This window comes from Desmodus rotundus, chromosome 12 (assembly GCF_022682495.2).
Source record: "Desmodus rotundus isolate HL8 chromosome 12, HLdesRot8A.1, whole genome shotgun sequence".
Lineage (NCBI taxonomy): Eukaryota > Metazoa > Chordata > Mammalia > Chiroptera > Phyllostomidae > Desmodus > Desmodus rotundus.
The window spans coordinates 72738515-72760798 of NC_071398.1; the positions used below are offsets into that span (position 1 = coordinate 72738515).

The 22284-nt window shown below is 53.9% G+C and overlaps 1 protein-coding gene across 1 annotated transcript; it reads left to right on the forward strand.

The window, feature by feature from the left end:
* The first annotated feature begins 4382 nt into the window (after window positions 1–4382).
* On the forward strand, window positions 4383–21926 carry NUAK2 (NUAK family kinase 2). The gene is made up of 7 exons (XM_024575094.3): window positions 4383–4736; window positions 13297–13417; window positions 15892–16043; window positions 16411–16476; window positions 18300–18419; window positions 18956–19088; window positions 19775–21926. The coding sequence occupies exons 1-7, from the start codon at window positions 4515–4517 to the stop codon at window positions 20833–20835; spliced, it is 1875 nt and encodes a 624-aa protein (XP_024430862.2). The 5' UTR covers window positions 4383–4514; the 3' UTR covers window positions 20836–21926.
* The last annotated feature ends 358 nt before the right edge of the window (window positions 21927–22284 follow it).

Consider the following 22284-nt stretch of genomic DNA (forward strand, 5'->3'; position numbering starts at 1 on the left):
GCTCCTGCACCTACTGTAGTGAGAGGGTCAGTTACCAGCTGAACAAAAGAACTGAAATGCCTGAGATTTCTCATTTGTCCCTGCTTAGATATTGCAGAGACCTTACCGCAGAGTGGGAATGGAACTCAGAGTTGATTTATCCAAATACCTTTCTACAGATGAGGAAACTGCCCCAAAGGAAGAAAGTCCTCAGCCAGGACTGCAGTAGGGGTTGGTGGTTACAAAGGGGCCTGAATCCAGGGTCCTGACTGCTGCCCATCAGTGTGTGGTGTTCCCGCTGCTGCCAGGGCTGGACGGTGGGCAACATTCACTTACCATTGTAATCAAGAGCTTGGGGACTGTTCTCGGTATTTGCAACACAGAATTCCCCTAAATTCCTGGTAAGCCTTACTGGAGTTTAGATTGTAAGCAGCTCACTAGTTCCATCTTGTATTTCTCGAGCCCAGGTGGGCATCACAAGGCAATGCGATCTTTAGAGGCAAGCTGTGATGTCAGACTGGCAGGGTTTGTCTCCCAGCTGTGTCACCCCCAGCCAGAGGCTGGTGGTCTAGGACATAGCACTGTATCCAAAATGCTCACTCAGAACCAGGGCTGGCTCAGTAAATGTTACATTTATTATTATACCTATTATTGTAGTTGCTCAGTACATATTTATGAATGAATGAATGAATGAATGAATGAACGAACGAACTAACGACGAACAATTGAATCCTTGAAGGAACAAATTGCCTAAGCAGACCCCACCGAACTTCTTTCTGGTTACAGCTATGGGCATTCCATAATACTTGCTAGACTTACTTTGGTCAGTAGAGGGCAGCATTGAGCCAGGAATCCCAATTTGCTAAAGTGTTCAGGATTTACAAACCTCTTTTGACTCCCTCCTCCCAGTCTTGGAGGACCATTTCTAATGTGTAGGTTCCTATTTAGGCAGTTCCACCAGGCCCCAAGAGGGGAAGAGCAGCATCTTAAAGGCTGTATTGCCCACCATCCAGGGTGACTGAGGGCTGTAACTCACCGTCAGAGTTCTGGGGAAAGGAAATTTAATGGGTGGAGTCTCAAGCTCTAAGTGGATGGTAAGCTGAGCCCTCCAGCCTGCAGCAGCCCTTTTTCCAGAGAAAAAGGGAGAAGAGCTCAGGCATCTGTATTAAGGCAAATTCCAAGGGGGGTGCTAGCTCATCGGAGACAGAGAGCATTCAGCTGGCCCCTCTCTACTCTCTCCTATCCTCACCACTCTCCGCATCTCCCCCACTCTGTCTGACCCCTTCATCCCCCATCTCTGAAGGCCTTTCTTCACTGTTTACCAAATCCCACCCTCTCTCCCTCTCCGAGGCCCAGTTGATAAGCCCTGTAAAGACCCACCTTTTAAGCCCCACACAGCACTTTGTATCTCTCTTGAGAGTCTTCCCACTTTCTGTCTTGGACTATATGGTAAATTGTGTGTTTATCTTCTTCCCTTACTAGACCGTAAACTTCCTGAGAGCAGGGAGCTAGTTCTCAGGCACCCAAGACTCATCTCAGAAGTATTTCTTTTTCAGGAGACCTGCTTTACTCTCCACTCCCCACCCTGCCCCCAAAGCCTGGCCTTGGTCCCCTCACCTGCCCTCCTGCAAGCACCCTGCATGCCACACGTCACCTCAGTCCTTACTCTGAACCCAATTTTCACATTCCCTTTCCCAGTCCAGACCCATGCAGACACACTGATTGCCACGTGTGTGGAGATTGGGACAGACACCTGTTCCTCACTGTCTTCTGAGTGTGGCACCTAGTAGTCCCAATGAATGGTTATCCCCAGAGCCCTTCAGACATCAATCAGCAATTGGGCATGGGGGTGGGGGTGGGCTCCCCCCTCCTCGGACCGGACAGCGGGGCGGGCAGGATTGACATAGCTCAGCCAAGATTCTCGGCACAGCAACACAGCAGCACAGCGGCACAGCGGAGCACATGACCCAGGAATTCCCCAGGATCTGCTGGCAGCCAAGTCACCTGATGTAATTAGATTCCCTATCAGGCATTCCCGTCTTACTTTAAGGAATTTAAGAGCTGAGTTCCAGCCGTTAAGATCATTTCCAGGGTTCATGTTTGTCTGCCTCCGTTGCTGCTTTGCTGTGGGCAGACATCAGCCAGATCCACTTGCCACTAAAGCCGTGCCCTGTAGCCCCACAGGAGCTGCCAGGGTGCGCCTTGGTTGGAACCGGGGAGATCTGGAGATCTCTTTTCTCTGGGCTGTTTGGTCATCCATGGTTTGCCCCCTAAATGGGGACTCACGTTCTGGTGAAAGGAAGCTGAAGTGGAGGTGGGGAAGGTGCAAGAGGGACAGAAGAGCTACCCCCTACTGCTGTTACCAGTTTAGCTGATGATGGAGGGAAGGAAATAGTTGCTTTCACTTTAGCCTTTGAATCCCATTGCACTTGCATTCCTTTGGTTCATAAGCTTCTTTCTACTGAGTGCCCTTTGGTGTTGGGGACACCTGGAAGCATTCATAGGAGCCTAGATTAAGCTTGAAAGGGGATTTTAGGCCCATCTGTATAATTCTTTCATCTTGCTTAAGAGGAAATGTTGATTCCCATGCGCACTGTCTCACATCCTGACCGACCTCCTCCTGCCTGGGCTCAGGGCTCCCTCCCGTTACATACTCCAAGGGCATTCTGTCTTTTTCCCATTATGGGCTCATCTTCCTTTGTCTAAGATTTGCTTGTTTGTTTCTCACTAGACTGAGAATTTTCTGAGCACAGAGACTGTGTCTACCTTGTCACCATCATAGTCATAGGCCCAGCACCCAGGGGGCACCAGTATCTGTAGAATGATTAAGTAATTGGTAAAAGGCCACAGGACTGGTTGGTATCAGTCAGGTCTAGAACGCAGGTCTCCCAACACTGTGCCCTGTGCTTGCTCTTATTGTACCCATTTTTTATCTTGAGATCCCTTGCATGTCTGGATGATCCCAGCTAGTGGGCCCCTGGGAATGGATACAGATCTCAAGGGAGAAAGGAAACAGCATGTCAGGGGAGCTGTCACCTGGGCCTCATTCTATTTCCGTAGACGACACAGAGCAAGAGGGGAGGTCAGTAGAGGGAAGAGTGCCCAAATGGCTACCACCTCCCATGGCCCTCCAGGTTTGGGGAGAGGGCTGAGTTACTGCATAGGTGGGCCTTCTCCAGCCACAGGGGCAAAGGGCCCCATTTTCCACCCTAACTCACACTGGAAAGGATCGAAGCATCAGTGGAAGTAGGAAAGTGGGCAGACATGGGGTACAAGTCATGGGGACCTAGTCATTCTTGATCGTCAGCATGCCCCGAAGACAGAGCTGAAGGCACCATCCTCCCAGGGGTCTGGATCCCAGCTCTGCCCCCAGTTTCTCACCAGTGGTGTGGCTTTGGGCAGAATAGTACCCACTTCCCAGGATTGGGTTAGCATAAAGACTTAAAGGAAAACGTTCCTTTCTCCCCATTACACTCCACAGTTGGGGGTGGGAAGCCGATGGACAGTCTTGTTTCACTCCAAATGACACTCGGAACGGGGACTCTGGACCTAGTGCTCAGGCATTCGAAACCAAGCCGAACCTCATGACCTGTCCTCTTGACTCCAAAATCACAGAGAGGAAAACCTGGGGTGGCCAACTATTTATGAATTTAGGGATACAAGTGAAATAATAGGAGTGTAATTTTATTTTTTTAATGAATCTCCACCACCTTCGGACGCTTATAAATTCCACCACTTCTTAGAGACCCACTCAATCCTAGAAGCCTTCTCTGATGAAGAGGTAACAACTTTCCAGAGCCGCATTTCTGGGATCAATTAAGGTCGATTTAACTGGAGACAGATGGGCTCAGAACGCTGGGACAGCTCTCCACCAGCCCTCCCAGTCAGCTGGAGAGGGTGGTTCCTGGTTAGGATACCTCCATCTCATGCCATCTCCTTTTCCCCTATGGTCTTAAAGGAGTGGTGAAGTGACTTTGTAGATTTTGGCTTGGGGAAAGCAAATTCCTCAGGATGGAGAAATACTTTGGTGACTTCTTGTACTGTCAGATCACCCCTTGCTCACTGACAGCACAGCAAAACAGAAGGCCAACAGGTGGCACTATCCAGTACCAAGCGCCACTCACAGGCAAGAGCAGTTCCAGTGACCCTCAAAGTTTCCAGACAACCCACCAGGCAGCCTCCACTGGTCCTTTAGTCCCCCTGCCTGTCCCTGGAGGTTGGGGGTTTGGGGTGGGCGGAGCCCCACTGACAACTTTCCGTGCCGTGCAGGGTAGAGAAGGCGGGCCAGAGGCCCGGGCGAGCCAATGCAGGAGGCTCCGGTCACTCGCAGCTAGAAAGCCGACCAATAGGCGCTGGAGGGTGTGGCCAGGGCCTCTGGCTCCGGGCGTTTATAAGAAGTTGGAATGCGGTGCCTGGGCGCGCGCTACGGGGCGGCTGTGGGTTCTCTTGTGGGGCGCGGGACGTGTGCCGCTAGCTTTGCCCCCGCAGCTGGTCCCCACTGAACCCACTCAGCCCTGTCTCAGCTCCTGCTCGCCATGGAGTCTCTGGCTTTACCCCGGCGTCCGGGTCCGGCTTCTTCAGCGGCCGCCGCCGCCCTAGCCGGCGGGCTCAAGTCGCCCAAGCCGCTGATGAAGAAGCAGGCAGTGAAGCGGCACCATCACAAGCACAACCTGCGGCACCGCTACGAGTTCCTGGAAACCCTAGGCAAGGGCACCTACGGAAAGGTGAAGAAGGCGAGGGAGAGCTCGGGGCGCCTGGTGAGTGCGGCTCCCTCTCGCAGCGCAGGCCTGGCAGGAGGCTCAGGGCTGGGCCATGGGCTGGTGCCTTGCTCCGGAGTGTGGCCCCATTCAGTCTTTACCAAACTGAAGTTGCGGGATTGCGGGGGTGGGGGCGATAGCGGTATTTATTTCAGGTATGTCTGTCCATGATTGTAGGGACAATGTTCGCGGACCTGAGAACCCCAACACCGAACAGCGTGTGATGATGGCCAATAAGTGAGGCGGACAGTTGGTGCAGGGTGCCTGGGAGACCAATAGCGTTCTGTCTTGGGATGAGAGGGCTCCCTAAAGAAGATGGAACTTAAGTTGGATTTTGCTTGGAACAGACTTCCAAATGGGGGAATGGGGAGAGGAAGTAGGAGGCACCCGATCATAGTAGGGGGTTAGTAAATGCCTGTGTGCTCGAATGAATGAATGAATGAATGAATGAATGAATGAATGAGGGAGGTGTCCAGTTCTCAACTCAGCTCTACTAGTCTGGCAGCCCAGCGCTCTATGGCGATCTGCACAGGGGTGGAGTGGAGGTGGGTTGGCCACTTAAGTCCTTTCAGTTCTTGGGGTGAGTCGAAGTTTCGGTGTGATGGGGTTTTTATCCTGGGAAATGTGAAATCAGGCTCTAGGTCCACGGTGCCCCAAGACGCGTGGTTTGAGGCCTTTCAGGAAAGTTTGATTTGGGGTGTGTGCGTGTAGTAGTAATAGGAGAAGCAGATCTGTGGGACCTTGAGCAGTTAATTTGTCTCTGTACTCTCAGTTTCCCTTTCGGCAAAAATCAAGAAAACACAGCCTCCCTCACAAGCTGCCATGAGGATTGAATGAGATGCAGATGTGAATTTAGATTTTTCCTGACACGAAGAACCCGCAGTGAGAACTGATATTTATATCTGGAAAGGCCAGCCCTGAATAGGTGGCAAATTTGCCAAAAGTTAGTTAACAGTGACTCTCAAACTGGAGTTTCCTGTGCATTCGAATCACCTGGGTACTTGTTTAAAATACCTATTCTCTGGCTCCTCACCCAAAGGGTTTTATTCCGCAGGTCTAGGATGGAACCAAATAACCTGTAATTTATTTTATTTTATTAAGATTTTATTTTTATTTATTTACTTTTAGAGAGATGGGAAGGGAGGGAGAAAGAGAGGGAGAGAAACAGCAATGTGCAAGAGATACATTGATCCGTTGCCTCTCTGTCACCCCCAGCCGGGGATCTGGCCTGCAACCCCGGCATGTGCCCTGACCAGGAATTGAACCGATGACTCTTCGGCTCACAGGCTGGCACTCAGCCCACTGAGCCGCACCAGCCAGGGCTAATCAGTATTTTAACAAGCCTTTGGGGGCAGGTGGTCTAGGGATTGGTTTGCAGGATCCAGCTGGGTCTGGTTAGAGACATGTGGAAGCACACGCGTGTGCGCATGTGTGGCCATGGCGTGCCCTGTTGCCTATGGCTTCAGTCGCCTCCCCAGATTGTTTGCTTCAGCAGCCAGTAGCTGGTTTGAAATTCAAGAAGTCATTTCATTGGTGAAGGGGAATGGATGCTGGCAAAAGGGGATGGATTTATGTCCCCATCAATAGGAGCAAGTATGTTTTTCCTGCTAATGCCTGGCATGGTCCCCAGTTGCCCGCTGCCAGGTTACAGCTATTGGGCAATTATGTACTTCCTGGCTTTCTTTTCCTTTCTCTTTCTATAAAGTGTGAGGGCCTGGTGAGGCTCCGGGCTTCAGACTACTGGGCCTAGGCTTTGTCAGGGGCTTAGCAGGAAAATAGCTGCTTGGGGTGGGGCGAGGGGTGGGCAGATTGGATTGGGGGCCCTGGACGGCCCAGAAACTGGGAAACTGAGATTTAAGTTTAGAGGTCCCACCAGGCTCTTGACCTAGGTCACTGTGTGCAGGAAAGAGAGGGAGGGAAGGAGGGAGAGAGAGGGAGCTCATTGATTGTGGAATGAGATAAACCAGCTTTCAGTTTTCAGATCTCAGCAGCTGTAGGCAGGGATTCCAGCTCCTGTCACATCAGAACACAGAATTCAGAAGGTGCTCCCTTGCCTCATGCCTTCTGTCGTATGCAGGGAGACCAGATCAGTAGGAATGGAATCTGTTCGGAACTTCCCCAAACCACAGACCCCCCTGTGCATCTGCTGGGAGCTTGCTCAGGGTCTTCCTCCTCCTTGAAGAGCAGCTGCCTATTGTGCTAATGGTTTCTCAGCTCTGGAAAGGAGTCCTCTTCCCCTCTGCACCCTCATTCTTGCCTCTTCACTGTTCTCCCTGCAGGGATATCAGCTTGGTGCCTCAGGATCTTCAGTGGGAGAGAGGGATGTGGGAGCCACCCAAGAACCCCCCTCAAGATGAACTGAGATTGTTGGCGGGGGCTAGATTCAGAGGACGGCCTGCTGAGTGACTCCCATCTCAATTTTCTCTCTGCTTTTCCAGAACATTTCCCTTTCCCAACCTGCAGATGAGAACATCAGGGGCTAGATGGGATTGTCCACAGGGAGGGGCAGGTGGGCAAGACTAATGGCTACTCGAGGAGGACATCAAAGGAAAAACAAATATTTGCACTGGATCTTCTAGTCTCCAAGTACATTCCTGGTATCCAAATGACATTTCCTCCTGTGACTCTCCCCGATCCCTGACTGCCCCTCCCCCCAAAGAGAAAAGCCCCTGCTTTAGAATCCACCAAAGCCTTTGGGGTGATCTGCAAGGAAGTCTTGTCCCCAAGGGGTTCCATGAGGAGCATGGCGGGGTGGCAAGTGGATAGCGACCCGTGCAGGGGTGCTCTGGTCTTATATATTAGATGGGTTTTTGGATTTGAAAATGACTGAGATGGTCCTATTCCTTCATTGACAGATGGGGAAACTGAGGCCCAGAGAGGGGACGTGACTTGTCCCATGGCTGGTTAGTGGTATGCCTGCAACAGAGGCCCCTGATTTGAGCACCCCAGGTCCTGCATGTCCAGGACTGAGTGTTGGTCTGGGAGCTGGCCCTCAGCTGAGCTCGTGCTTGTCTCATTGCGCTTCGTCATTCCAGCAGTCAGCCCCAGCCACCTTCTCAGAGCTTCAGCAGTGCAGAGTCGGCGGAGACACTGAGAACCGACCCCCGACTCCTCACACACTGCCTGTGTGGAGGGACCCTGGCTGGGTGAACTATATACACTGCATTCCTGGTTCTCCCCTTGTCAGGAGGGCTGCCTAGTTCAGAGTCAGCCTGCAGGCATTCAAATCCTGCCGCTGTTGCTCATGTAACCTCCCTGTATCTGTTTCCTCATCCGTAAAGTGGGGATTATAATAATTCCTACCTCGTACTATTCTCATAGGGTTAAATCAGATAATACATGTAAAGTGCTGAGCACAGAAGCTGACAGTGTCATCCCAGCAAGGCTGCCCTGGCGAGGCCCTACTCTCGTGGAGGCATCCATCTGGGGTCTGTTCTGACCTGAGCAAGACAATGCGTTGTGCTTAGCTTCCTTAAGCCTGACCACTCTGGTCTCTGCTTTGTTCAAAGTCCTACTCTCTCCTTCAGCCCCTGCTCCAGAGAAGGGCTCCCGCCTGGCCAGCCGCCCAAGGTCTCTTCTGCATGACGCTGCCTTCCCCGCTCCTCCTGCACCTGCCTGCTCCGCAGCAGGGAGGGAGGCTCTGGCTGCAGGCGACTCTTGTCCTTGGACTCTGACCAAACCACACAAGAGAGCTGGGCAGGGAATTTGCCTTGCCCAGCAACCTGGCAGAGTGAACGGGATGGTGGCAAGGAGGGGTGGGCACAGCATGGAGTTTAGGGGAAGCAGCTCAGAGTCCCTCACTCCTGGAGCCCATTCCTCTCCCTGCCTTGTTCTCTGGCAGATGTGGTAGAATGGTGAGCCCCCACCCCTAGGCCCATTACCCACTCTGCCCACGGAGGCAAGCCCAGCCCAACCTCTGCTCCATTATCTATATGGGTCATCCTCCAGTTCCTTGCCCCACCTCCTAGATGGCAGCTGCTCCCTGAAAGGCCAGAGAAGAGTCAAGGACTTTGGCTTCAGCTCCTGGCAGTAGCTGTGACCAGGATGCCCAGCTCACGCCCTCTTTCCTGGGACCTGGGACCAGCACCTTTAGGTCTTGTTTTTCTAAGACCTTTCTGCCATCCTTTCCTGAATCCAGATCACTCCTGATCTGGAGGGTCATTTTGGGGGGGTGGGGCTAGGAGCAGTGTTTAACCAATTGAGCCCCAGCACCCATCTCTCTAGCGTGTTGTATGAATGGGACGTGGGTGGCTTTTTGTACTGTGCAGTTTGGCACAGGGCAGGGTGTAGGGCATTCCCTTCTCCAGCGGGGAGAGGCAGGGAGCTGGAGGCAGGGTGGGGCATTTGCAAGGATCTTTGTTGTCTTCTGAGATGGCAGCTTCTCCAGGCCACACCCTTCCCCCTTGGATCCTGACTCTGTCCTAATGTATCAGGGAACCTTGGAAGGGTCAGTGCACCTTTCCAGACTCGAGTGTTTGCCATTTGCAAAATAGGGTAGGGAATTAGCCCTGCTGCCTTTCCAACGTGCAGGGCTGCAGGGGCAAGAAAACCACTGGGCCGGTATCCCTAGGAATTTGGCTCAGGCAGGTTAACATAGATATAGCATGGGGCCTCTGAACAAGCTCATTATAACAATCCTCGGCTACCACCTTCCTGGCATAGTAGCAGGTGACCCATTTCTGAAGACGCTTAGAGATCCTGATGTGCAAATTTGTGAATGGTTCCTTTCTTTCTGGACTTTGCTCAAACGTTTCTCTCTGCCTGGAATGCCCCTGTTGCCCCTCCCTAGTTTACCCTCCTTGGCTGGGCAAACCCCATTCATCCCTCAAGACCTAAAACAAAGTTTTCTCCCAGAGGCTATTGTCCCTGCTCCTCCAGGCAAAGAAAGCTCTCCCCAGTGCTCCTGGAGCCCCTGGCAGGCGGGGACCTCAACGGTCACATTCATCACACTCGGCCTGAGTTGATTCAGTTGCTGGTCCTCCCACTGGACTGAGGACCTTGGTGCAGGGACTGCCCAGTTTTTGTCTAAATCCCTAGCACCTAACACCAGGCACATAGTAGGTGTTCAGCAGATGTTTGGAGAATAAATGACCTTCATTTTTCAGATGAGGACATTAAAACCAACCAGACCAATTAACCAGATCATTTAAGCGACTTGTCTCCAGTTGCATAGTTCCGCAGGGCAGGTGAGGACGAGATGCTTGGGCTCTTGACGCCCACTCCAAGGACCTGGGTCCATGTTTGCACTGAGATGTTTGTTGTGCCTGGGTCCCCTGCTCCCGCTAGGTAGGGCAGCCATGTGGCATATTGTCTAAACTCAGGTACTTTGGAGAGAAAGGGTCACTATGAGTAACGATGCTGGGATTGTCTCCAGGCACGGGGTCTCCCCACCTCTGGGTGATCCACTCAGCCATTGGTACCCTCCTCCTTGGCTCTAGTCAGTGTATTTCTTTTTCCCTAGAGAATGGTTGTTCAACTGTCTTGCAGATGAGAACAAAGGTCCCTCAAAAGCAGTGCTTATAATGGAGGCTGACTCTGTACCCACGCGTAGGAAGAAAGGCAGAACACCTCATCGGGCACAGGCCCAATCAGTCAGGTGTCAACCCACTGACAACCAATAAACATTTCTTTTGTGACTTGTGCTCATCAGTAAGCAATTGTTGAGTGCTCTTGTGCAGCGACCTCTGTCTAGGCCCGAGCTTTTGCTATGTCTAATTTACTTTGATAGGCCAGCCAGCAGGTAGCTAGGGGCCTGTCTCACGGGGCTGGGATGGGGTGTCACCAGGGCAGTGACACATCACTCTTCTTGCCTGTCACCTGCTTAGGAACTGGTGGAGGCCAGATGCCATAACTTGTTTCTTTCCTGGGAAGTACCAGCCCCGCCACGCTCCCCTGGGAGCTAATGCAGGGAACTGCGGGTCCTTCGACCTAGCCCCTGAGGCTAGCGCCGAAGCTCACTGGAGAATGGAACTGTTCATTGAAGATTAGCCTTCCAAATTTGAAAGAAATGGATCTCGAGGTTTGACTTGCATGCCCTCTATCCATACAAGGACCCCTTCTAGCTCTTCAGACCCCTTTATTTTTGGGGGGGACCTCATTTCTTCTGGGTCTTGTCTTTTTTAGAGCTCTACCTCCTAAGCCTAGGATGCTATCGCTCAGTGTTGTGTATGTTTGTGTGTACACAGTTACACGTTCAAGGCGTGCTTAGTTTTTGTATGTGTGTGCCTCTTAAGCTCTCAGATAGTTTTGTTTTATTGTCTAGATTTGTAACTTATATATGATGGTTTACTCTCTGTTAATAGTTTTTATGGCCTCTTTATCTGAAGAGCTCATAGTACTTTGTCCACTGTCTGATTATTAAAATGAAGCCTTATAGAGAGAAAAGGACTAGTCCATAAAATCTTGCCTTTGGGGAGAGAAAAGGAGAATGGGAGAGAGAGGCACACAGGAACCACACTCCAGATTCAGTCCTCAGAGTTGAAGAAGGATTCCAGCCCCTTTGTCCCCATCCCTGCCCCCTGTCCAATTCTGAATCAGGGACTTTTCTGCTCAGCTCAGGGGGCGGGGCGGGGGGGGGTGGAGCAGAAGGGGCGTGGCCTGAAGGGAGCACCTGCAGCTGCAGCGTGGGCCTCCGCAGCATCCGGGGGAGGCTCCATGGCGATAGTGGCTCCCGCTGCCATTGTCCTCCCTGCCCTCTTCAGGGAGGCAGCTGCAGGGGAGGAACGGGGTGGAGGGCACGCTGTCTCTGGCCCGTTGCCAGGGCGACCAGGCCCTGGGCACTGGGAGTGACTCCTTGTGGGATTATGGCCGTTCCGCATTCTTGTCCACGGTCCCTGTGAGCAGGAAGCCATTGTCTGCCTCCAGAGCCCTGTGAAAGGAATAAGGCCCCTCCCTTCCAGAAGTGCTTTCCTTTTTTCTGTCTCCTTTTGAACCTCAAGAGGAGGCAAACCCTCCTGGGAAATTGAATGAGGAGCTGCTTACCTCAGTCTGGGCCCTCAGATTTTTCATAACTTGCCTATCTCCCATGAAGAGGAAGTCTTGTATTTACCACTGGTGTCCTTGGACAAGACTTGACAGGAATTGACCGGCCCTGTGACACACCCCCTGCCCAGCACCCAGTGCCAGCAATGCAGCCTCTGAGGGCCTGGCCTTTGCCTGGCTCATCTGCCAGCATCAGGGCAGGAAAGCACCTCACACATCCTTCGTCCTGTTTGTTTCACTCAAAAGCGAGGCTCTGAGAGGGAGTGGGACTTGCCCATGGGGACAGTGACAGAGCCTGGAGGAGAACCCAGGCCTCCTGACTCCTCAGGAGTGTCTTCCGTATACCACACACACACACACACACACACACACACACACTGCACTGTTGTGATTCTCCCGTTTCTGTCACCTTGGCCCTGAGTGGACGGAGCAGAGGAGACCCCTGAGTCTCCAAGAGCTTTGTTAAAGGGTGTCTTGGCAGCTGTTTCTTCATTTCCTCTTGCTTCATTCTGCCCTTCCTGAGCCATGCAAACCAGCTGGGTGGGTTAATCCTTTTATGGTATTTTCACCTTTACAGGCGAGATAGCAGAGCCCAGAGAACTCTGTGTACCTGTCTAGTTGTTTTTGTTTGTTGCCAGGAGAGGGACATTCCTCATCTAGACTGAAGGGACTGTTCCCCCCACACACAAATTTTTTTTTGTGGTAAAATGTGTGTAACATAAAATTCATCACTTTAAGCTACAGTTCATTCAGTGCATTAAGTACAGTCACCAGGTCGTCCAGCTGTCGCCACTGAGCATTTCTCGGATCACAGAAGCTCTCAGTACCCATGAAACAATAATTCCGCCCCCCCACCCCCGCCATCCCCACCCTTCTCCCGCCTTCCCCTGGTAACTTCTACTTTCCCGTGCATTTTCCTACTCTGGTCACCTCATACAAGTAGACTTGTACAACATTTGGCCTTGTGTGTCTGGCTTATTTCACTTAGTATAATGTGGTCAAGGTGTATCCACGCCGGTGCCAGTTAGTGGCAGTGTAATTTTGAGCAGGTCATGTGACCTCTCTGGGTACCAGTTCCCGCATCTGTAAATAGGGATGATGATATTTCTGTGCCTACCTCCCAGGGCTGCTGTGAGGGCCAATCAACGTACTAAAGCAGCACGTGGTTATCCAGTGCCTGCCGTGTGCCAGCTACTCTGCTTGGCAGCAGGGCCCCGGTGGTGAGCAAACCCTCGTCCTCACGGTGTAGCATGGTAAATTTGCTTTGTAAATCATAAAGCATCAGCCTTCCACACGGTCTTACCTCCCTGGCTCATCTGTGGCCTCTGAATAAGGCCATCGGTCCTTCCTCCTTCCTGCTGCGTGGACTACACCTAACCCGGGTAAGAACCTTCTCCAGAGAAGGTGCTCTTCAGCCTCTCTGCCACCCTCTCTGGTGAAGGATGGAGTGCTTCCCTGGGTGCATCCTTGTTCTCTGCAGCAGCTGCAGGCAACCCAGAGTCAGGAGTTTGCCAGTGTCCACCAGGACACCTTCACCTGCCAGACCTTCCCCTCACTCTCCAGCATTCTCTGTTCCCAGGTGGCCATCAAGTCAATCCGGAAAGACAAAGTCAAAGATGAGCAAGATCTGATGCACATTCGGCGAGAAATTGAGATCATGTCATCACTCAACCACCCCCACATCATCGCCATCCATGAAGGTACAGAGGAGGGGTGTTTGACTGGGACTGAGGGTGTGTGTGTGTATGTGTGTGTGTGAGTGTGTGTGTAGGAGCAGTCAGAACAGGCGATACAAAGAAATGAAAGAGAAGCAGGCTTTGGAGTTGGACAAAAGCTGGATTTGAAATTCAGCTGTATGACTTGGGCAACTATTCAGTTTCGTCCCTGGGTGGGCCTCAGTTCCTCATTTGTAAAACGGGATAATCCCACCTACGTCACAGCATAGTTGCAAAGGTCAAATTAAATGTCATCGGGTTCTCAGCTCATGGGAGGAACTCAGCAAATTGTAGGCTTTTTGTTGTTATTGTTAGGTTTTCCAAACTTGGACACTTCCTCCCCAACCCAGTGAAATCCTCAGCAATACGGGGGAGCCTGACACATACAGAGACCTGCACCTGTCTCCGGTGCATGGATGCTGAGATCCAGGCCTCCTGCAGTCTGCCCTGTACTCTGAATCATTCCTGCCATGGGGCTGGCTCCTGCCTCTCCTTGTTATCTTCCTCAGCCTTCTCTTGCTCTGACATCGGCGCTGGCTCTCCACTCTGCCCTGTTCTCTGTGACCCAGACAACAAAGTGAGCAAGAGAAGGTGACCAGGGAAGGGGGGGCACCCTCCCACACACACCTGTCTGCTTCCAGCCTTTATATAATGTCGGTTAGATGGAGAAATAAGGAATAGCAGCAGAGGGAAGGAAGGGAGCCTATGGCTTTGCCCTCTTTCTGAATATGTTTGCTGGGAAGTACAATATAAGAGAAGTCTTCTCTCTTGGGTTCTATTCATAGGAACGCTAAGGGCAGAGCCACTGACATGGCCCTGTGGCCTGAACCTGTCCCACAAGGGCTCTGGGCAAGTAGCTGAGAAAGCTACTTGTATCTCTATGTATTCCCCCAGGGAAGAGTGGGCAGATGGCAGGGTGTTGGTTAAGCCAGACTGAGCTTGGCAATTGGGGTGTGTGTGTGTGTGTGTGTGTGTGTGCACACCCCACACCCATATCCCCAGCCAGGTCTGGGAACTGAGCTTTGAAGCTCAGGATGCTCAGGCTTGTCCTTCACCTTCAGATCCAGCAGATATAGGGCTGTCGCAGTTACCGTGTATATGCAGGGCTACCCCAGATCTGTCCCCAGTCTGCCACAGCCTTCAGGAGGTATGGCCCGGGGGTGGGGGAATGAGCTCTCACCTAGCGGCTGTCCAGAATGTGCTGGCTCTTGACCCCCAATTTCATGGCACAAAGGCTGCAGCGATGTGGAGAACCACAGGGGCAGCTAGGCACACGGTGGGGGGCTGGGTCACCACACGTCAGGGCCACTCATTCATGTTCCCCTGGGAAAAAGCTCAGTCCTCTGGCCATGTATCCAACTGCCCCAGAGCTGGGACACTTCCTCAAGAACCTGCCTCTCTCAGCTCCTTCTCACAGGCCAAACGGCAGTAGCTCTGGGGCTGGCCAAGCAAGCCGAACTCCTAGGACCTGTTTGACACAAAGATGCAATGTCAGGGACCTACGTGTTCTGACATACACTCAGCTGAAGGGCCAGTTTGGTGACCCAGTCACCCCCTACCTTTCCAGAGGGCTGGAGCCAGAACAAGGCCCGAGGGGGCATGTGGGCTCGTCCCACACAGGCCGATGAGCCAGGCGGGGCCGGCCGAGTGACGCGGGCCCAGCCAGTCCTTCAGTTACGAAATGTCTGTTGATCGCTCCTGTGGACAAGGCCCTGGCAGTGCTCTGGGCGGGAAGTCAAAGGTGTTGGGAGATGAGTATCTCAGCTCTCCATTGTACTTCACAGTGTGCAAAGCCCTCGCATGTGCTTTATCCCTCTTCTGATCCTCCAGGCAGACATTTTATGGGCATTATTATATGTTATTATGTATACAAGGACGCTGGTAAAGAATGTAACAGCGGGTACCATTTATCCAGTGCCTGCTTGTGTCAGCTCCTTGCCAGCTTGCTCATCCAGTGCCAGAGCTTTCACGGACTTGCATTTAGTTATCACCCCAGCTCTAAGATGTTGGCATTATCATCCCTCCTCGTTCTTGAAACAAGGAAACTGAGGCACACTGGCTGAATAACTTGCCAAGGTCACCTAGCTAGTAAGTGGCGAGGCCTAGAAGTGACAGACCTGGAAGAGATCTACCCTGGGTCACGAAGCAAGAAGGCACTAAACCCTGCACCAGAGAGGCTTTTCCTTCTCATCCAGGGACGCCTCTGCCCTCCTGAGAAATTGCAGGGTCGTTCTGAGAATCCTCAAAAGCCAGACCTTCCAGGGGAAGAGAGGGCGAACCAGGTCCCTTGCCCCTAACTTGCTGCTGTTGGAAGATGTTGAGAGCTTCAAAGGCGCTTCTCCCGCCCCATCAGCAAACATCCCTGGAGGGAGGTGTCTGGTCCCGGGCCAGGGAGAGGCCTGGCCGGCAGGGGCGCAGTGCACTCTGGCGGGCCTGATGTCCCGCCCCCTCTGCCCCAGTGTTTGAGAACAGCAGCAAGATTGTGATCGTCATGGAGTACGCCGGCCGTGGCGACCTGTATGACTACGTGAGCGAGCGGCAGCGGCTCAGCGAGCGCGACGCCAGGCACTTCTTCCGGCAGATCGTCTCCGCCGTGCAATACTGCCATCAGGTAGGCGAGCCCCGCCTGCCCTGCCCTGTTCGGACGGGTGGTCCTTGGGCCCTGGTGCGGTTTGGGCCAGAGAGATTCCATGACTTGCCCATGCAGGGAACACACACACACACAGGGAGACAAAGCAGAGGCAACACTCGATTCTGGACTCACAACCTAGGAACGCTGGTGTCTCTGGCTCTGAGTCCCTCACTGGGGGGTAGGAAGGCCTGTGATTTGTGCGCTTAGTACCAATAAAGATGGGCACTCCCAGCCCACTTGTGCCTCCACCTGGCCCCCTTTGTGTTTGCTTTACTCTGCAGGCTAGGTCCTCATGCCCTTCCCTCCCTGGTGCCCTTCCCCTGACACTCTTCCCTCCCTCTTTCAGAATGGGGTTGTCCACCGGGATCTCAAGCTGGAGAACATCCTCCTAGATGCCAGTGGAAATATCAAGGTGGGCCCCGCTTCTGGCTTCCAGCAGCTCTCCTGCTCCTCCCCAGCCTTTTTGCACTGTCCCTAGCCAAGTACCTCTAAGCCCCTAGGGGTTTCAGGAGGAGTCCAGCAAAGGTCCAACTTATGTGTTTGTTCCCACTCCATTTTATGGATGGAAAACCAAGGCCTCGAAATCAGGGGTGACTTGCACAAGTTTCTGTGGCTAACGAGAGGCTGAACACGGCTAGAAGCAAGGTCTCCTGCCTCCCCACCCAGGGCTCTTGACATCATGGCGCTGACAGGAGTCTAGGAGTCAAGGTTGCTCACAACCTTGGCACTGGCAAGGAGAGGGCCACGGCCTGAGTTCTTCCTGCCTGTGTGCATGCGCTCTCACACACACGTGCACACGCACGGAGACTTTCCTCTGCTGCTGTTAGGTGGCTCTTTGGCATCTTTCCCCAAAGACTGAGCATTCCAGCTTCCATCTTCCTGCAGCGTCTGGCCTCCCGTGCCTTGGCAGGTGGGTTTAGGCATGAGAAGGGCACACTGACAGGTACGCTCAGGGCTCAGACCCGGAAGGGGGAGATGGCCAGGCTGGCCCTGCACTCTGCCCTCTGACCCCCGCAGAACCCTCCTGAACCCAGGACACAGTCCCTGCTCCGGTAGCCCCTGACCTGTGCTTTGCGGCACCCTGGCGCTGAGTTCATTCCCCTTTTCCAGCCCATTCCCGGACCAGGTGGGGCTTTCTTTGATGCTGGGGTGTGGGGGAGGGGAGGCAGAGCCAATAAACACACACAGCCTGGACAGGCACGAACTTTCCCATCTGCACCAATCACCTGCTTCATTATGGGCTTCAACTATCTGCTTGATAAGAGTCCAATAAAACCATAAACAAAGGAGCCAGAGTTCCATAAAGAGGCCCGCCCCACCCTAGGCACACATGACCCTCTGCTGGGGGTGAAGAGATCAAGAGCAGCAGGGCACCGGCCTCAGCCCCTCCCTGAGGGCAGCTGGGGAAAGGGTCTCTCTGGGGAACAACAGGAAGATGGGCTGGACACCTCTCAGGCCTCAGTAGCAGATGGCTCGGGGAGTCTGGGAGACGATGCCCTCTCCTGGGCTATAACTCCATGATCTTGTTCTGCCCTCACCACTGCTTCTCAGCCCTACTGGGCTGACCCCATGCTCCTGCCCTGGAGTGGACATAGACAAGCCCTTTGCCAGGAAGGGCAGCCCAGCCTGTGCGCTTAGAGACAGGATGGCATGCTTCTGAGGGCAGTGGCACTGGCATGGGATGTTGACTGTCCCCCTCCATCTGGTCTACCTTCCCATAGAGTCCCATTCATGGGCCACACCTATGCCAGGAGCTGCAGGAGGGATGGGGACAGAAGGAGGTCAGCACAGGAACATAGTGCTGTGGCAATATGAGGAGACAGAACCGATAAGCAAGGGCTACAGCAAGCCGTTGGAAACTAGGGCTCCGTGGGAGAAGGAGATCTCAGGGCCATGGAGGGCTTCCCAGGGGAGCTGAGCTTGCTGGACCAGGAGGATGAGCACGGACAGGGGAGTGCATGCCTGAGCTGGAGTAGCAGGAGAGAGGAGCCCGAGGGACAGTGAGAGCCTGGAGCCCCCGCACCTCTGGCTAGGTGCTCGTTTACATAGTTTCTGCAAGGCTCTTTATTCCAGGGCCTGAGCTGTGTTGACAGTGCCCAGTATGGGTGGGGGTCACAGGCACCCTTTCCTCCTGCTGGGGCCTGGGTTTCCCCAGCGTCTTGTGGCAACAGGCTGAAAACTGCAGAACAGCCCAGGCCTCAGCGTCACCCCTGCCGTGTTTACCCACTCCTGCAGATTGCTGACTTCGGTCTCTCCAACCTCTACCACCAAGGCAAGCTCCTGCAGACGTTCTGCGGGAGCCCCCTGTACGCCTCGCCTGAGATTGTCAATGGGAAGCCCTACACAGGCCCAGAGGTGAGTGGCCGCCCTCCACTGCCAGCCTGCCTCTGCCGTTTCCTGTGACTTCAGCTCCTGTAAGATAGGTGGGCCCGTTTTCTAGTTGTTCCCTTTCTCAGAGCACAAAATTCAGCCCACAACCCATCACCTCCCAAAGTGGTCACCTGCCAGGTCTCTGGCCAGGAGCGGCAAAACTGGAGTGAGAACTTAAACCTCCTGGCCCCTGGTCTAGTCCTGTGCCCCTCACCTTCCTGGTTCCCATTGCCTTTCCCGGCACCCAGCCTGCCACCCCGTCCTGTCCCCAAAGGGATGACCTCTCCACTGCTCTTGTGTTTGTGGCTGCCCCTGCCAAGGAGAGGCAACTGACAGTGCCTCTCCCTGTGCGCTTTGGGCACTTGTGCAGTGCCACTCCTTTGCCCCTGGAATCCAGAGGGACGTGGCCCTCGGACGCACCGGCCTCTGAGTTCTCCAGTGTGCGCCCATTTCTCCTCTGGTGCGGAAGTGAGGCTGGAGGCCCTCCAGCACCCTCGCTGACCCCCACCCCTCTCCCTCAGGTGGACAGCTGGTCCCTGGGTGTCCTCCTGTACATCCTGGTGCACGGTGCCATGCCTTTCGATGGGCAGGACCACAAGACGCTGGTGAGGCAGATCAGCAACGGGGCCTACCGGGAGCCGCCTAAGCCCTCGGGTGAGTGAGAGGTCCGGGTGTCCCCCCCCCCCGCCCCCCCCCCCCCCCCCCCCCGTCCAGGCCCCGGGGGTCCTGAGCTAATTCCTGAGGCAGGGGTTAAACAGTGGCAGTAGAGTGAAGAGGATGACCCATTGCAGATGAGAGTACCCTCCACCCACCTTCTGCTGTCATCTCTCTGCCCCCAGCATCTGTGACCTCTGAAAAGGAGGAGCCATCTCTTCCTTTGCTTATGGGCATGCTTTATTATATTTGCGAAGTGCTTCCTAAGGCCTAACTTAGATCCTCTGTGCTCCAGTTGTCTCACTTTCTACTGCTTTTCCCTCATCCTTAGAAGTCTTTTTGTCCTTTCACCTACAATGTAGGCAAGAGGAAGGGTGTAAGAACCTTGGTTTACCCTTGAGCACAGTCCACACCCTCGGAGGCTTGCATTTCTGAGAGCAAGGATGCACACGCACACACAACAAGGCTAGTGGAGGGATCAGAGTCCCCGGGGGAATGGCACGGAAGAGGAGGTTGGCAGAGTCCATCCAGGACAGCTGGAGTCTGGGAGCTGGCCCAGCTGGGGCATGTGTGGAGCCCTAGGTGGGAGTGGTGTCCTAGCACAGACGGGGGTACCCAGTGAGAGGGGACTGCGGGGTCCCACTCGAGTGGCTGCCAATCTGAAGACCCTTGTCTTTGTCTTCCAGACGCTTGTGGCCTGATCCGGTGGCTGTTAATGGTGAACCCCACCCGCCGGGCTACCCTGGAGGATGTGGCCAGTCACTGGTGGGTCAACTGGGGCTATGCCACCCGTGTGGGGCAGCAGGAGGCTCTGCAGGAGGGAGGACACCCTGGCAGTGACTCTGGCCGGGCCTCCATGGCTGACTGGCTTCGGCGGTCCTCCCGCCCCCTCCTGGAGAATGGGGCCAAGGTATGCAGCTTCTTCAAGCAGCACGCACCTGGAGGTGGGAGCCCGGCCCCCAGCCTGGAGCGCCAGCATTCGCTCAAGAAGTCCCGCAAAGAGAATGACATGGCCCAGTCTCTGCAGGAGGACCCTGCTGAGGACACCTCCCCTCGTCCTAGCAAGGGCAGCCTCAAGCTTCCAAAGGGCATTCTGAAGAAGGTTTCTGCCTCCTCTGAGTGCACAGGGGAGGACTCTGAGCCCAGCCCAGCCCCTGGGAGCCCAGGGCAGGCTGCCCCTCTGCTCCCCAGGAAGGGCATCCTCAAGAAGTCTCGGCAGCGGGAATCCGGCTACTACTCCTCTCCTGAACCCAGCGAGTCTGGGGAGCTCTTGGATGCAGGGGACGTGTTTATGAGCGGGGATGCTGTGGAGCAGAAGTCCCCCCAGGCCTCAGGGCTGCTCCTGCACCGCAAGGGCATCCTCAAGCACAACGGCAAGTTTTCCCGCACAGCCCTGGAGCTCACAGCCCCCACTGCCTTCGGCTCCTTGAACGAGCTGGACTCTCCTTGCCCTCCGGCCCGAGCCAACCGCCCGTCAGGGGCTGTGAGTGAGGACAGCATCCTGTCCTCTGAGTCCTTTGACCAGCTGGACCTGCCTGAACGGCTCCCCGAGCCCCTGCTGCGGGGCTGTGTGTCTGTGGACAACCTCACGGGGCTTGAGAAGCCTCCCTCCGAGGGCCCTGGGAGCAGGGGCCTGAGGCGCTGGAGGCAAGGCTCCCTGGGGGAAAGCTGCTTTTCCCTGACGGACTGCCAGGAGGTGACAGAGGCCTATCGACAGGCGCTAGGGATCTGCTCAAAGCTCAGCTGAGGGTGGGGCCATTGCCCCACCTGGACAGGCTCTAAGATGCACCTGGCAGCACCCTGAGGGGAGCCACCTTTCCCCCTGCCTCCTAGAACCAGCATCCCAGCCTAGAAGGGCTGAGATGGTTTGTGATTTAGCCCTGGGGAGGGCCGGATACAGGAAAAATGGGCAAGTGAGATGCATTGAGGATTCAACATCTTCAGCCCTGTCAAACCAAGAAGGTAGAACAGGGGAAGAGTAGAGGAGTAGAGAAGGTCCATGGCCAAGTTCAGGTTCTCTGTTTTGTGTACACACAGTAGGACCACCGAAATCTGGAAAGAGCGCTCTTATCGGTACCCATCTCCTTTATGGCAATGAGTAAGTTTTGTGCGTGGTGCCTTCTTGCTCAGGTAGGGGTGGAAACTCTTCAAATACACATTCCCATGCCCACCAGGCACTAAAACTGGAATACGGAAACTCCTCATGTGCCTGGGAACAGTCTCCTGGAGTGTGCCCTTCCTTACCTCTCCCAGCAGTAAGAAAACCCAGCCTCTGTTTCCTCAAAGGTTCTCTCCGCTTTCCGGTCCCCCAAACCTCACCCAAGCCTCCTGGAGTCGCTGCTATAAATCTGAAAGACTTGAAAAGGCTCAGGCTGCTATTGGACTTCATCATCTCAAGGGGCCCAGATTACTCTGGACCCCACCTTGAACCTCAAAGGCTCTGTGAACTTCTCCAGCCTCCAAGCTGCTCCTGCTACTGAGAATGAATGTGTCTATTTCTCTGGGTTTTCAGGACCCTAGAATGCCCTATTTATATTTTTAGCTATGTGTTCTTTCAAAATGAATCTTGCTGTTTTCAATAAGGTGAATATTACGTTCTGGAAAATTCACTATACATCTAATTTTGTGTACAAAGTAATATTTTTACAATGATTTATGGGGAAGGGGGCCCTTTTATAAATTCATGTGTTCCTTGGCCCTGTCCAGGGACATGTGGCCCCCTCATCCATGTCCTGGTTCTGCTGCCTGATGGTCCCTCTTCCCTTCTCTGTGGCCAGAAAAAACCCACTCCATTAAAAACCAGACTGGTGACTGAAAATGGCCTTTGTTGTTCTGTTTGAGGAGGTGGGGCGCTGATCTTTGAGCCCTCTCTTAACGCACATTCCTGCTGGGAAATGGACAACATGCTTAATAAAAAACAAAACAAGTTCCCAGCTCTGGGTTCCAGAAGCTCCCCCAGTGTACCTCCATTAGCGAGTCTGCCCTGTAAATATACAGGTGGGAGAGCCCTGGGCTGAATATCCCCATTTTGCTCTTCCTGCCTTTGGCACTAGCGGAGAGCTGGGCTTGGCAGATCGTGCAGACCCGCCCCCAACCTTCTATCCATCTTCTTCCACCCCTCCCCCATATAGTTCTGTCCCCTGCTGCTTGAAGACACCCCCACCTCCTTTATTCTCTCTCTCCAAAGAAATCCCCT

What these genes read in the sequence shown, in the direction of transcription:
- NUAK2 (XM_024575094.3), top strand. Translation starts at nt 4,515, where the DNA reads ATGGAGTCTCTGGCTTTACCCCGGCGTCCGGGTCCGGCTTCTTCAGCG. An exon ending in GGGAGAGCTCGGGGCGCCTG is followed by an intron (nt 4,737 to 13,296) that starts GTGAGTGCGGCT and finishes CTCTGTTCCCAG; the next exon opens with GTGGCCATCAAGTCAATCCG. An exon ending in ATGCCAGTGGAAATATCAAG is followed by an intron (nt 16,477 to 18,299) that starts GTGGGCCCCGCT and finishes CCACTCCTGCAG; the next exon opens with ATTGCTGACTTCGGTCTCTC.